Source organism: Lissotriton helveticus, chromosome 12 (assembly GCF_964261635.1).
Source record: "Lissotriton helveticus chromosome 12, aLisHel1.1, whole genome shotgun sequence".
NCBI lineage: Eukaryota > Metazoa > Chordata > Amphibia > Caudata > Salamandridae > Lissotriton > Lissotriton helveticus.
The window spans coordinates 681,605,705-681,618,348 of NC_136073.1; the positions used below are offsets into that span (position 1 = coordinate 681,605,705).

The following is a 12,644-nucleotide window of genomic DNA, read 5'->3' on the forward strand; positions in this document are numbered from 1 at the left end:
CCCTAACTGATAGACTCTTGGAGTAATTATGGGGTATTTATGTGCATTTAGTGTCAGGGCCGGCCTAAGGCATGTGCACCTGCACAGGGCCGCCAAACCCCAGGGGCCGCCACGCCAATATATATCCTTAGATACATATTTGCGTGGCCGCCCCTGGCAGGGATTTGGCGGCCTCGGTCCCGCTACCTACACTCCCTGCTCAGGGCCTCCGTGAGCCTAGAGCCGGCCCTGGTAGTGTTACTAGATCAAGATATGAGATACAGAATTGCAACATTTAGGATTGAGGTCAACCCTATATTTGCCTTTTGTGCATTATCCAATTTGAAAAAAAAAGCAAGGGGGGATTGTAAATACTGTTTGAATATGAAATTCTAAAATGTACACACGTTGTTTCATTGTCAATTTTACAAAGTAGAAAAGTGGAGAATTTTAAAACTGATTTTTATTAAGTATAATGTCAATTAATGCCAGAGAGCCCTGAGCTATTTATTCACTATGCATTCCTTGGATGTAATATTTGCTGCGGGCAAATGTTTACAGATGGTAATAAACAAGAGATTCGGTACAGCTAGGTTTTATAAAAATGTAAAGATAATAATGACTGGCTATGTAGGATTTTAAAAAGCTTGGAGTATTTTATATGTATTACGCCTCACGGATTAACTATATGTACAAAGTGATGATTTTAGCAACTTTTTTGACATCTAATGCCAATTTCCTTTCATTATATTTTGTAGTGTAATTGTTTAATGGACTATAGTCCCACCAAACTGAATTTTTACTTGATTTGACACTGTTTGAGAGGTGTCTGTTGCTCACTTTCTTTTTTTATTTATGCATTTTCATAACATTTACAACCAAAAAGGGTATCTGCATTTGTGTAGGCTTATATATCATAAATGTCGAGATCAGCACATTACATCAATCTTCCATGAACAATGTTATAAGAGCAGGCAACAGTATGATAGCAGTAAATTATAAAAACCAATTTATCAGACCGTTACAGTGCAGGAAAAGACATCAATCAACATTCATAGTAAGCAAGTAAGAGGTTAATGGGCCCCATAAGTCACAACGTTCTGAGGCACTGGGCAATTCTTCAGCGTAGCAGGTCAGTTGATCCCGACCGTATACCATGTCCTGCAACCATTTCTTATGCGTCGGCACGGGTCTACCGTCCTAATGTATAGAGACTCTATGTTTAGCTAACAGCAACACCACGGCCACCAATTTTCTAATAGAGGCTTCAATATCGGCGACATTTCCCAACAGACACAGTTGTGGAGTGCATGCTATTGGTATCCACACCATTACCGTCAGACTGCGCGCGACCTGTGTCCAAAATGTGCCAACCTTCGGACAGGACCACGCTAAATGTTGGAAATCTGCATTTGTTGCACTACATCTTACACAACTGGCAGACTCTCTTTGACCATATTTATAAAGCTGAGCAGGTGTATAATACATTTGATGTCAATATTTAAAATGAATCGATTTAAGATTGCTGTTAGCTGTCCTCTCCAAATGCAGCACTCCCTCCAAACCTCTTCAGAGAGTGGTTCAGAGAGAGTCGCATTCCACTTGTTCAGTGACTCCCAACCCCCTGTGGCTGCCCCATCTTTCTGTGAGGCGCGATATAATTGTGTGAAAAGCTGTGATCTCCATGGAGTTGTGTAGATGAGCTGCAATGCCCATAGGGTATTGTGGGTACAGTGTGCGAAAAGCGGATCGCAATCTGGTGTATATGAATATCCGCATTGCAGCATTTTTCCATCCTCAATGAACACTGAGACCTCTACAAATTTTCCCTCTGGAAACACATCACCCATCATGAGCATTCCTACCTCATTAAGGACTTTAAGCGCACGAGTTTCCCCGGCTTTGAAACTGCGGGATGGTGCAAGAGTGGCATATTTGGTGCGCATAGCCGCAATTTGTGTGCTCGTCTCCCAAGTTCTTGCCATGCGCTGGCTGTGCATTGCACCGTATCTATCTCTCCCTTTTCAAATATGGAATGCGTGTTTACAATCATAGCTTTAAGCGGTATCGGATTCACGGCACCTGCCTCTACCGCAACTTGAGGAATGTAAGCCGGGCCTGTTGCCAGTAATAGTCATAATGCGCCTGCGCGCAGAGATAGTACAGCTATAAATCTGGAGCGGTGAATCCACCTACGTCATAGGAGAGCGTTAATACTTCCCATTTTACTCTCGTTTTTTTCCCTCCCCATGAGAGTGTAATCTGTAAGGAGCGAAGCGTAGCAAAGAAATGTTGCGTTAGACGAACAGGAATATTCATAAATAAATATAAAAACTTTGGGAGTACAATCATTTTATTGAGTGCTATCCTGTCAGCAAGTGACAGTGGCAGTTTTATCCATAGAGCCACTTGGTCTTCCAGCTGTGGGACGGCTCTCCCATAATTAGTTTGGACAACCACCTGTGAGTCCCTGTGAATCCATATCCCCAGGTATTTTACCGGGTCTGTGCTCCATTCCAGCGGATAACCAAACTCTATCCGTTGCGTATTACTGGTCAGGGGTAGGACAATTGATTTAGCCCAGTTTATACCTAGCCCCAAATACCATTCAAACCGTATATATTCTCTGATAAGTTGTTCTAAATAGGTTTTGGGGTCACGAACGTAGAGCACCATGTCATCTGCGTACATGAAAACTGCTAGAGGTCGCTGATAAAAGCGCAGTGCTGCCTGTGCATACCGCTGTCTTAAGATGCATGCCAATGGTTCTAACACCACAGCAAATAATAGAGGCAACAGCGGGCACCCTTGCCATGTACCACGTTGTATCCTAAATGCACCCGACGTCGGTCCATTGACCCTCAAGCGCGCTGTAGGGTCCGTATCTGTTGCTCACTTGATTTGTGCTGAGAGACATGAGCTGCCTTGTCTTTTTTGTTGTTCGCTTGAATTCTATCTGATTGTTTTCTGTTTGATTGCATCTTTGTGGTTTGTGTTGTGGTGGGTATTGACATCTATGTATGACTGTTTTGTGTTAGACAGTGATAGGGGACCTGTTCTGATTGGACGAAGACAAGATCCACAGATCTCTTTTTGGCTGGCATGTGTTGGTGTCTGATGAGATTCCCTAGGGACTGGATTCTGACCGTTGTGTTTGGCTGCCATAAGACATGGCTCAATCTTTGCTAAGAATGTGTTTCTAGGGATGTGAGGAAACACCAAAAGATCAGTGAGTGGCTGCTCTGTGTTGGCATGGGAGGAACTTTCTTTGCACGATTGTGGAGAGGCTTGCAGTTTCCCTTTCACCAGTGTGTACTGGCTGTTAGAAAGGCTAAAGGAATATAAATCTCTCATTGCTTAGTGAGCTGGACTGTGTGGAGAGGCCTTAAAGATTATTTAATATCATGTTTTTGTCATTTGAAAAGTGTGTAGTAATCTTTTTTTAGGCCTCGTGATGCTTTTGGCAGTTCGCAGGTAACTTACCACACAGTTCCAAATTTCCATTTTAGATTTAAGTATGAATCTTTGTGTTATGCAGTGTTACTGACATTGTGTTCTGGTATGCCTATTTAGTGGTAATGTCTAATCCATTAAACTGTTGTTGTATGATTTGGTGTTTGAGTTATGATGCCAGAAAACTTTACCAACTACTTTACCTATTTGTACCCATGTACGTATCACTAATGCCACACAGAGGAAGTATAGTGTGTTGTTGCTTGGTATGGGGCATGTTTGAGCTGTATTGATTTCGGTATGGTATTTAAGTTTGTCCTATGTTTTTGTGATGTATGTTTGTGAGATGTTCTACTTTATATATTCTGTTGTATGTTTAAAAAATATAAACAAAAACTGTGCTGGCGCTCAGACAAAGCAGCACAGAACTTTCAACTGGTGGGCTTTCAGAAACGCTTTGAAGTATTGGGGTATACGTAGTCCTTGCACATTTCACTTTTTTCACTCTTCATTTATAGTAAACTACTGATCAGTTTTCAAAAAGTATTCGTTCATGTAAATGGTTACGCTGCCTGCAGTTTGACCTTACTCACGGTACCCACCTGTAAAAAGTTCTCTGCTCCTTTGTCTGAGTGGTATCACAATCTTTGTCTTTGAAACTTGTGACTTCCAGGTCAGTGATCTGCAATGGGGGCTAATAACTTGTTGGAACATGTACTTGGGTATTTTGCTACTTAAATTAATCTTCAGCGTTTGAAGTATGCACCACCTAAAAAGATTACCTGGAATGACCTCCCCCTTTACATCAGGTCCTCCTTGCTCCTTGAATTTGGCAAGAATCTGAAGACCTGGCACTTTGACTAATTTCAACCTCAGACTGATGCTTGCACACCTGCTCCAGCGCCCGGTTACTCTACTGGGCGATAAACTGCGCTATACAAATCCGCATAACATAACTATGTTGTGTTGTGTATATGTTAGTAGTTCTGTCTAATGCCAATGTTTTTTTCTTTTGGATGTTTGTCTGTGGTGTATCATGATAGAAAGTTCTGCTTGGAGGAAAATGACAGCTGATGACATCATAAACCTTTGCTTTGTTGGATGTTGAAAGTAGAAGAGGTTTTTCATTTAGTGTGTTCTGTTCAATGTTTCTATATTGCGTATATTGAGGAACCATTATAATGTGATTCATGTAATAGCAGTTATGTCCTAAAAGGGTTTTGTTGGATGTAGGTGGTATGTTGATGTATGACTAGTGTACAAGTCTTGTGAAGTGCGCCATGGATTTCTTGAAACCACTTGTGTTTGGAGTTGCATGAAAATCCTTAGGATAATTAATGATTGGTAGATTGTGTACAGGACCCAAAGAAAAGGCGTAGGGTTCTTTGCTGAATATTCAAATCCTATATTGCGAAAACAAGATGATCTTGGGTTTCTGGAAGGAAGATCATATGCAAGGTTTTGAAGGAAAGGCCTAGGATTCTCTGGTGGGTGACTGTCAAAAACCTAGCTGTTTTAGTTGTTAGATGAGTTATATGTAGACCAAGCACCGAGATACACCTTTTGGGTGTGATTTGTTGCCCTATACTAAGTGGATATAACATAACACAGCTGTCAGCGTGGTAGGAGAAGGCCCAAGTTCTCTGGTGGATGACTGTTTGATATTGTAGGAGAACTCCTCAGATGCTGTACAGGATTGTGGGGTGCAGGCCTGCAGAAGGTTGGATTTTTTTAAGTGGGATGACTGTGTTTTGGGTTCTAGGAGAACATGTTGGATAGTCTAGTGGATGGTTATGTGCTGGTCTGTGGAAAAAGACTTTAGGTTGTCCATTGAATGCCCAATAGGTAGGCTATGAGTGGAATCATCAGTTTGTTTGTGGCATGGTTTTGTGCTGGACTGAGAAGGTGATCATATATTGAGTAAGGAAGGGATCATATATCACATCCTATTTGTGGTGAATCAAACAACAACGTTACCGTTGCTCTTGGAAGCCTGCTTCTGGAGTTCACTTTGCAGCATGGTCAACTGTTTCTTCATGTTTCGCACACCCTGAAGATAGGAGGCCTCTTGAGTGGACAGCACTTTCTGCATCTGCCGTACAGCACTCATCACTTGATGTTTAGTCACACAACCCTAGACATAAAAGAATATTAAAAGGCTATAAATAGTTTCTGTGTATGACATCATATGTGCAGTTTAGGAACATATCACACAGCAGAAGCATAGCACATAACTTTGTCCTCAATGATGAGTCAATAATCCGCAAAGACACAGTTTAAGGAACTGCAAAGCTAATATATTGACACATAACTGATTTAACACATACTTCATAAACTGGTATGTACATAATGCCATTGAAAAAGGCATTAAACATTGTGCAGTGGCTAAAATACTAAAGGTATTACAACAAACATAAGAACAGTATCTTAACGTCTCCAAGGTAGCTCAGTTAGCTAAGCTCTCACTAAAATCTCTGTGTAAAAATTCATGTGATATTTTCAAATACCTTCATGGTCATTGAAATGTTCACCCTTTTGCCCTTAGTATTTTGAAACTCGAATAATATTACCAGCTGTTATTAACGGTGCGACAAAAAGTCAAATGTGTGTCAGCAAGTGATTTTGGTATCATGCAAGCTTAAGGTGGCATGAAGCCCAACAGTGAATGTGTGTCCGGTTTTAGGTACTTGAAAGAACTCAGTCTTCCTGCTCTTTTGAATAGTTGTATATTTTTTAAATTCATAATATGTGGGAGAGGGTAACTTCCCTGTAAACTAATGTACATTATGTTTTTATTGCAGTTGCGTATGGGTCAAACTCTCAAAAGGTGATGGGAGGAATGCTTGCTATAAGTCCAACGTGGTGTGTAAACCCTTGTATAGTGCATAGAGTGTGTAGGCCCCAGGGCTTGACCCACTTCTGCTCTTTTTTGCAGATGTCTAAACATCGGCAAATTTAAGCACGTCCAAAAATTAACTGGCCTTGGCTCCCCTCCAGATGAGTTGTCCTTTGTCACCTCCTTACCAGACGGGGACGACAACGATTTCCACAGGGATTTGAATGAGGAGGCGGCCCCTCTAGGCCCTGGTGTCCATCCCCTGTCGCTACCCCCTCCATGCCCTCACACGAGGCCCTGGGATTGGGGGACCCCTCAGATAGGTTGGATCCTGATTATCTGGTCCATCCCGCTCTGCGGACAGGTTCCCCTTAACCAGAGTGGCCAAGTATGTGGTGAATCGCCTCAGGAAGCCTTTATTTAGAGAAAGAGCTGAGAGCATGCCTCAGAGCTTGGTGCCTGTGCCCTTGTTGCCCTCATGCTGGACATAGACAATAGAAGGGCTACGTTTCTGGTAAAATGTATATGACCGTAAGAAGGGTATAGACGGGTCATGGACAAACTCCTGACCATCATTGGCCCCCTAACACAAATCCTAGAATTGGCGGAAGAGGCCAAATCCTCAGGCAATCCAGTCTCCCAGGAGCTCCTTTCCGGGTCGGCACAATGCGCAGGGATATTTCTTGGCAATGCCAACTGTGTGCTGTTCACTGAGAGGTGCCACTCTCTATTAATTAAAGTGGACTACAAGTTGGGGAATTTGACAGTCCACGGAAGAGGGTGCAGTGGCCCAAGTGGGATGTTCGGGGAGCCCTTTATAAAAGAGCTGGGGAAATTAGTTTCCACATTTACATCACGACTAGGCGCAGGCTTCCGTGAAGATCTTTCATCCCCAAATTTTTGACAGGCCAGCCGTGGCAGGGGTTTCTTGGCTGGCTACTTGTACACTCAAGGCCCTCCTCAAGGCTACCAAAACTAGCAGTGGCAGGACCAGCCCCACTCTGGGGAATTCCCCCCCTCCAGTAGAGGCCAGAGAGGTTGCAACGCAAGAGGCTCTTGCAGAGGGCAATTGCACGGGTCCCAGTCAGGTGAGTGTTTGCCCTTTTTCCCACAAAAAGTGTGTTAGATAGTTTGGCGTTTTTTCTACACAACTGAGAGGTACTAACCTGATACTTGTGTGTCCTGCAGACAATTCAGGGTCTTTACATCGACGGCTCCGTAGTACAGCGCTCTCATCCACGTCCGTTGTTTTTTTTTTCAGGGAATCAAGCTACCTTGATAGAGCAAGAAGGGGCGGATTTATCTCTGGAGAAGGCAAAGGGGCTGCCCATGGAGTTACATCCTCGGCTGGTACTCTTGGGTATATGGGGACCTACGGATCTATCCCGATATCAGAAAATTCGAGTAAATCTGAGGTGCATGGTGGCGAAATGAGACATTGCTCAGAGGTGGGGTTCCAGAGTACCCCCAGGCACCAAGACTAGGAGTTAGGAATGGAGCATTATAAACGTATGGTACGGGAAGCTTACAAGGGATGGGGCTGCCAAAAGAAATTTGATAAAATCTGGGGTGGTTGGGTGGCGGAGGCTGATTGAGCGCTTGGACGAGGTGGCTACTGTATGTCTATAACAGGCTATGAGAGTGGGGGTCGTACAATCAAGTAGTCTTGGCATGTGCGAGAGCCAGGGACACAGGAAGGAAGAAACTGGAAGCGGGCAATGAAGAGGAGAACATTAATCTACAATTTTGGTGTACCCCGGTTTTGGGTAATCGCGGTGGTCATGGGGCTTGTTTTGATAGGTTGTTATTCATTTTTTTTTTCCTCATATACCACCTAGGTTTTGATTGTGCAACCTATCGGTATACAAGCAACATCCTGCCTCAGTTCTTTCGACTGGGGGGGGTGTAGAAATGGAACGGGGCGTTCATCCCTCAGCACTAGTGCATAGACCAGCATTGATCGCCAAGACAGAAAACCATATGGAGGTCTTAGGAATGCAGCCAAGATGCTGATAAAGCATCAAAATTCGGCTATAGCCAAAGATGGGAATGATGGCTCAATCATTGGACCTGGGGGAAAAAAAAACAGCTTCTCAATGATCCCACTTCAGGAGATGCCAGAAAGATCTTTTGTCACTGTTCCCAGCTCTGGCCAAATCTAACCTGGAGACCTGTAGGGCCGAGGTGTACCAGTCATTAATTGAGGGAGGTAGAGAGTCTTTCCATTTCTTACATATCTCCCTCCTAGCAAGCAGGATAGAATAAAAAATCAGCTTCCTTGCCGATGTGGAACCCTTTCTACAATGCCAAAAATTACCGAGGTAAGGTCAAGAACAATATTGGTGCTGACTGATGTTGAAAGGGTCTTACTTTTGGCTTCCCAAAACAGGGAAAGATGAGGGCACTCGAAGAACATGTGGGTGTCAGCTGCGGCTAAGAGACCGCATCTCGCACATGCCACCCTGTTTCCCTGATTAAATTTAGAAAGTCGCAAGGGCGAATAGTAAGCTCGGTGAATAGTAAAGATGTGGTTTCTACGTAACCATGCCGGCTTGACTATATCCCACATCATACCACATGATGTAATCCAAAGGTCTTGCAGGTTGGGGTTATTTAGATGTGGTGACCAAAGCTGATCCGGTAGCAGAAATTCGCCATCCACTTCTTCCAGAATTAGATTATACCAAGATGAAATTTCCTTTTTAGTGGGAGGCTTGTCAACTAGAAGGGTGATAAGGTTACTATGTGTACCCAAGGGAAATTTAGTTCCTCGAGATGGTAAAGCGTTATATGATCTAGACCAACTGGATATTTGCAAGTATTTAAGTCTGGCAAAGTTCGGACCAATTTTGTTTCTTAAGCACTCCCAGGGTAACAGAACAACATCAACGAATAATTCTCCCCATACCAGAAGTCCAGCATCTCTAATAGATTGAGCAAGTACATCTCCCAGCCAAGCCGGACTATCGGGAAGGCCCCACAGAGGAGTTCAACTAACATAGTACCATATTTTAATTACTTTTGTTAGCTGGGCCCAAATTCTTGCCATACCCCGTAAGATTTTCAGTTTGACTTTTTTTAAAAACTTGGGATCTCCAAATTTAAAGAGGAAACTTGACTGGCTCACCCCCTCTGCCATCAACAATGTAGAATAAATATAACCAACTCCATGGTCAGATGGATTCTTTAATAACATCCTAGCATGAGATAGCTGGAAGGCCCCAGCGTTGATCTGCAGGTCAGGGGTTGCAAGCCCACCCTTATCCCTACGTCTCCTAATTTTCTTCCACGAAATTCTTGGAAGGTGTTTATTCTAAATAAAGGTGTTGATGTCGGCCTGTAATTTTTTAATAAGAGAAGGTTCAAAATATAAAGGGATAATGTTAAATAAAAAGGTAATCTTTGGTAGAATGGACATCTTAACAAGATTAATCCTACCCAGTAAAGACAACGGGAGATGAGCCCAATTTTGGAGCAACTTACGACATTCCTTAGCCACTTTCGAGAAATTGTTAGTGGCGATCTGATCTATATCCCCAACAACATCAAGGCCTAGATACCTCATCCCCTTACCCGGCCGAACGCCAGAACTAAATGAACTCGATGTTCCAGGTCATCATCTCAGTTTTTAATGTATTAATCTCGTAGCCGGACACCTCCCCAAATTCCGATGCCAGTTTAAATATTGCAGGAAGGGCCAAATGGGGTGCGGACGTGAAGATGAGGATGTCGTCCGCATATAGGGCCACCTTTCTCTCCCAACCCCTACATACGAACCCTTTGATGTCAACACTATCCCTCAAACTCTGGGCAAATGGTTCAGCATATAGATCGAAAAAGAGTGGAGAGAGTGGCCAGCCCTGCCGAGTCCCCCACGAGATGTCAATGGGGTCCGACAATACCCCATTGACCAGAACGCAGGCCCTGGGATTCTGGTAAAGAAGACCGATTGCTCGACGGAATCCTCCTCCCACGTTGAACTTTGCCAAGGCCTCCGACAGGTACAACCAGTTGACCCTGTCGAAGGCCTTAGTGGCATCCAACGTAAGAGCCGCCAGTGGGAGAGATTCCAAAACTGCCAGATCTATAGCTCCTATTAAGTCGATGCTTAATTTGAAGAGCTGTCGCCCCTTGACGAACCCCTTCTGATCCGGATGTAAAATGGAGGGTGCCACTAAGGCTAGTCTATTTGCAAGAATGGATGGGAATATCTTGTAATCCCCATTTAGAATCGAGATTGGTCTGTACGAACCGCATGCCGTTGATGGCTTCCCAGGTTTTAATATTACAGTAATGGAAGCATTATCCCATGACACTGGAGGAGGCACCCCATCCAGAAGGATCTGGTTAAACAGGATTGCCAAAAACAGGGACAAGCTCTTGCTCCAAAGTTCTATAGATTTCTGCAGGTAGGTCATCTGGCCCAGATGCCTTCCCTTTCTTGGCATTCTGAATGGCTCTCTTCACTTCGTCTTCCGAGATTTCACTCTCTAGCTTCTCACTCTGGTTAACAGAAAGAGATGGGAGGGAGATTTTACCAAGCCAATCTTTGATGGTAACAGGATCTAATATTTTGTCCTCCCGGTAGATGGCTTGAAAGTATTCTCTAAAGGCTGTTCTGATATCAACATCCACAGATAGAGGGACATCATTAACTTTGATCAGGTCAATGTTGTTACGGACCTGATCCGTTTTGGCCTTCCGTGCCAGTAACTTCCCAGCCCCCTCCCCATACTGGAAGTGCGCAATCTTACTGGCCTCCCATCTTTCTTGTAATCTCTGGTTAAGAGTTGAGGCTAGTTGACCCTTTAAGGAGAGTAGTTTTTCATGCAGAGGTATCAAAACATCATCCGTGGAGATAGTATTAGAGTCAATCTCAAGCTGGACCATGGTTATATTCGCCTCCACCGAGGCCACGGCCTCTCTATACTCTTTTCTTCTATAGGCAACTTTAGCTGTAATTAGGCCTCTCAAAAACGCCTTAAGAGAGTCCCAGACAACTCTTATACTAGCAGAACCTACATTTATCTTCAAGAAAAGCACTACCTCAGTCTTTAAGAATAGTACATCTTCAGAGGGAGAGAGTAGTGAACGATCAAAAGACCAGATCCTTACCGGCGCTGTTAAAGGGGTCGTAAGTTCCAATAGCACAGCCGAGTTGTCTGATAAGTGTAGGGGGAGGTATTTAATGGTCTTCACAGCGTCTACCAATCTCTGGTTAATTAATATGAATTCTATTCTCGATTGGTGGTGGTACTTATGATTCCTGAAAGAGATGTCCTGCTGTTGGCCTGCCCATAGCCTCCAGATATCCACATACCCATATTGCTTCATTGCATTTAAAAGAAAGGATCTTGACTTCGACGCGACTTTGGATCTATTATTGTGAGTTTTATCCAAAATGGGGTCTAAAACAATAGTAAAGTCCCCAGCAAATATTACAGGCTCAGGGAAGAACAAGAGATGGGAAAATATGGTTATCAAGATAGATGGATCATCTTGATTAGGCCCATATTACCCCACTATAGTCAGTTGAAAACCCAAAATAGAAAGAGAAGCAATAGCCCATCTACCATCTGGGTCCACTTTTGAGTCCAGGAGCTTAGCCTTAAGATGTTTCTTAAAAATAAGCGATACACCTCTAGAGGTCAAGGACTGAGAAGTAGAGATCGCAAAGTCAATCCATTTGTTGACCTTAACCAATGCATCGATTTCAACCTGAACCAAATGTGTCTCTTGGAGGATGATGACCTGAGCGTCTGAGTCGCGAAGATACTGCAAAAGAGTTCTAGCTCTGGGTTTGGGTCTCAAGCCATTAACGTTCCATGATATTATCTGTAATTTAGTCATCATAATCGTTCCAGACTCCGCCCAACCTCAACTCAATATAAGAATCAATGATGTGCTGAGCGCCCCCGATAAAAATGATAGGTTGTTATTCATGTATACTCTGTTATGTATAAAAACAATAAACATATATTAAAAAGAAAAGAAGTGGAGTATTTACTACAGAAAAACTCAATTGCCTCCTCGCCTCTCCGTCCGCGGGATTTCCTCAGCAACATCTTTTTGGTGGAAAAGTGGGATGGTGTTCAGCGACCCTTGATGAACCGCAAGGAGTTCAATGGGCGGGTGGTCATTTCAAGATGGAAGGTATCCATCTCTTGCTAGATCTGTTGCAGCTGGACAATTGGATGGTGTGTTTGGATTTCAAAGACACATTCCTGACTGTTAATGTTTTTGCACTCCACCGCAGGATCCTGCAGTTCCAATGGAGAGGGCAAGTGGTCAAGTTCAAGACCCTGCCTTTCGGTCCCTACTTTGCGCCCTGGTGCTTCACCAAGATGTTGAAGCCGGAGATGGAGTACCTCTGAGC

The 12,644-nt window shown here is 43.6% G+C and overlaps 2 protein-coding genes across 6 annotated transcripts in view; one reads left to right on the forward strand and one right to left on the reverse strand.

Annotated features, from left to right (window-relative positions):
• Nucleotides 1-12,644, forward strand: part of LOC144799177 (C-type lectin domain family 18 member A-like) — a 901,971-nt gene that overhangs the window by 397,913 nt on the left and 491,414 nt on the right. The gene's annotated exons all lie outside the window — the stretch shown is intronic.
• Nucleotides 1-12,644, reverse strand: part of LOC144799178 (fibulin-7-like) — a 231,877-nt gene that overhangs the window by 173,483 nt on the left and 45,750 nt on the right. For both annotated transcript variants that reach the window (XM_078670427.1, XM_078670428.1), the window contains exon 2: nucleotides 5,410-5,566. In XM_078670427.1, coding sequence (XP_078526553.1) covers nucleotides 5,410-5,566 — 157 coding nt within the window. The remainder of the gene's footprint in view (nucleotides 1-5,409; nucleotides 5,567-12,644) is intronic.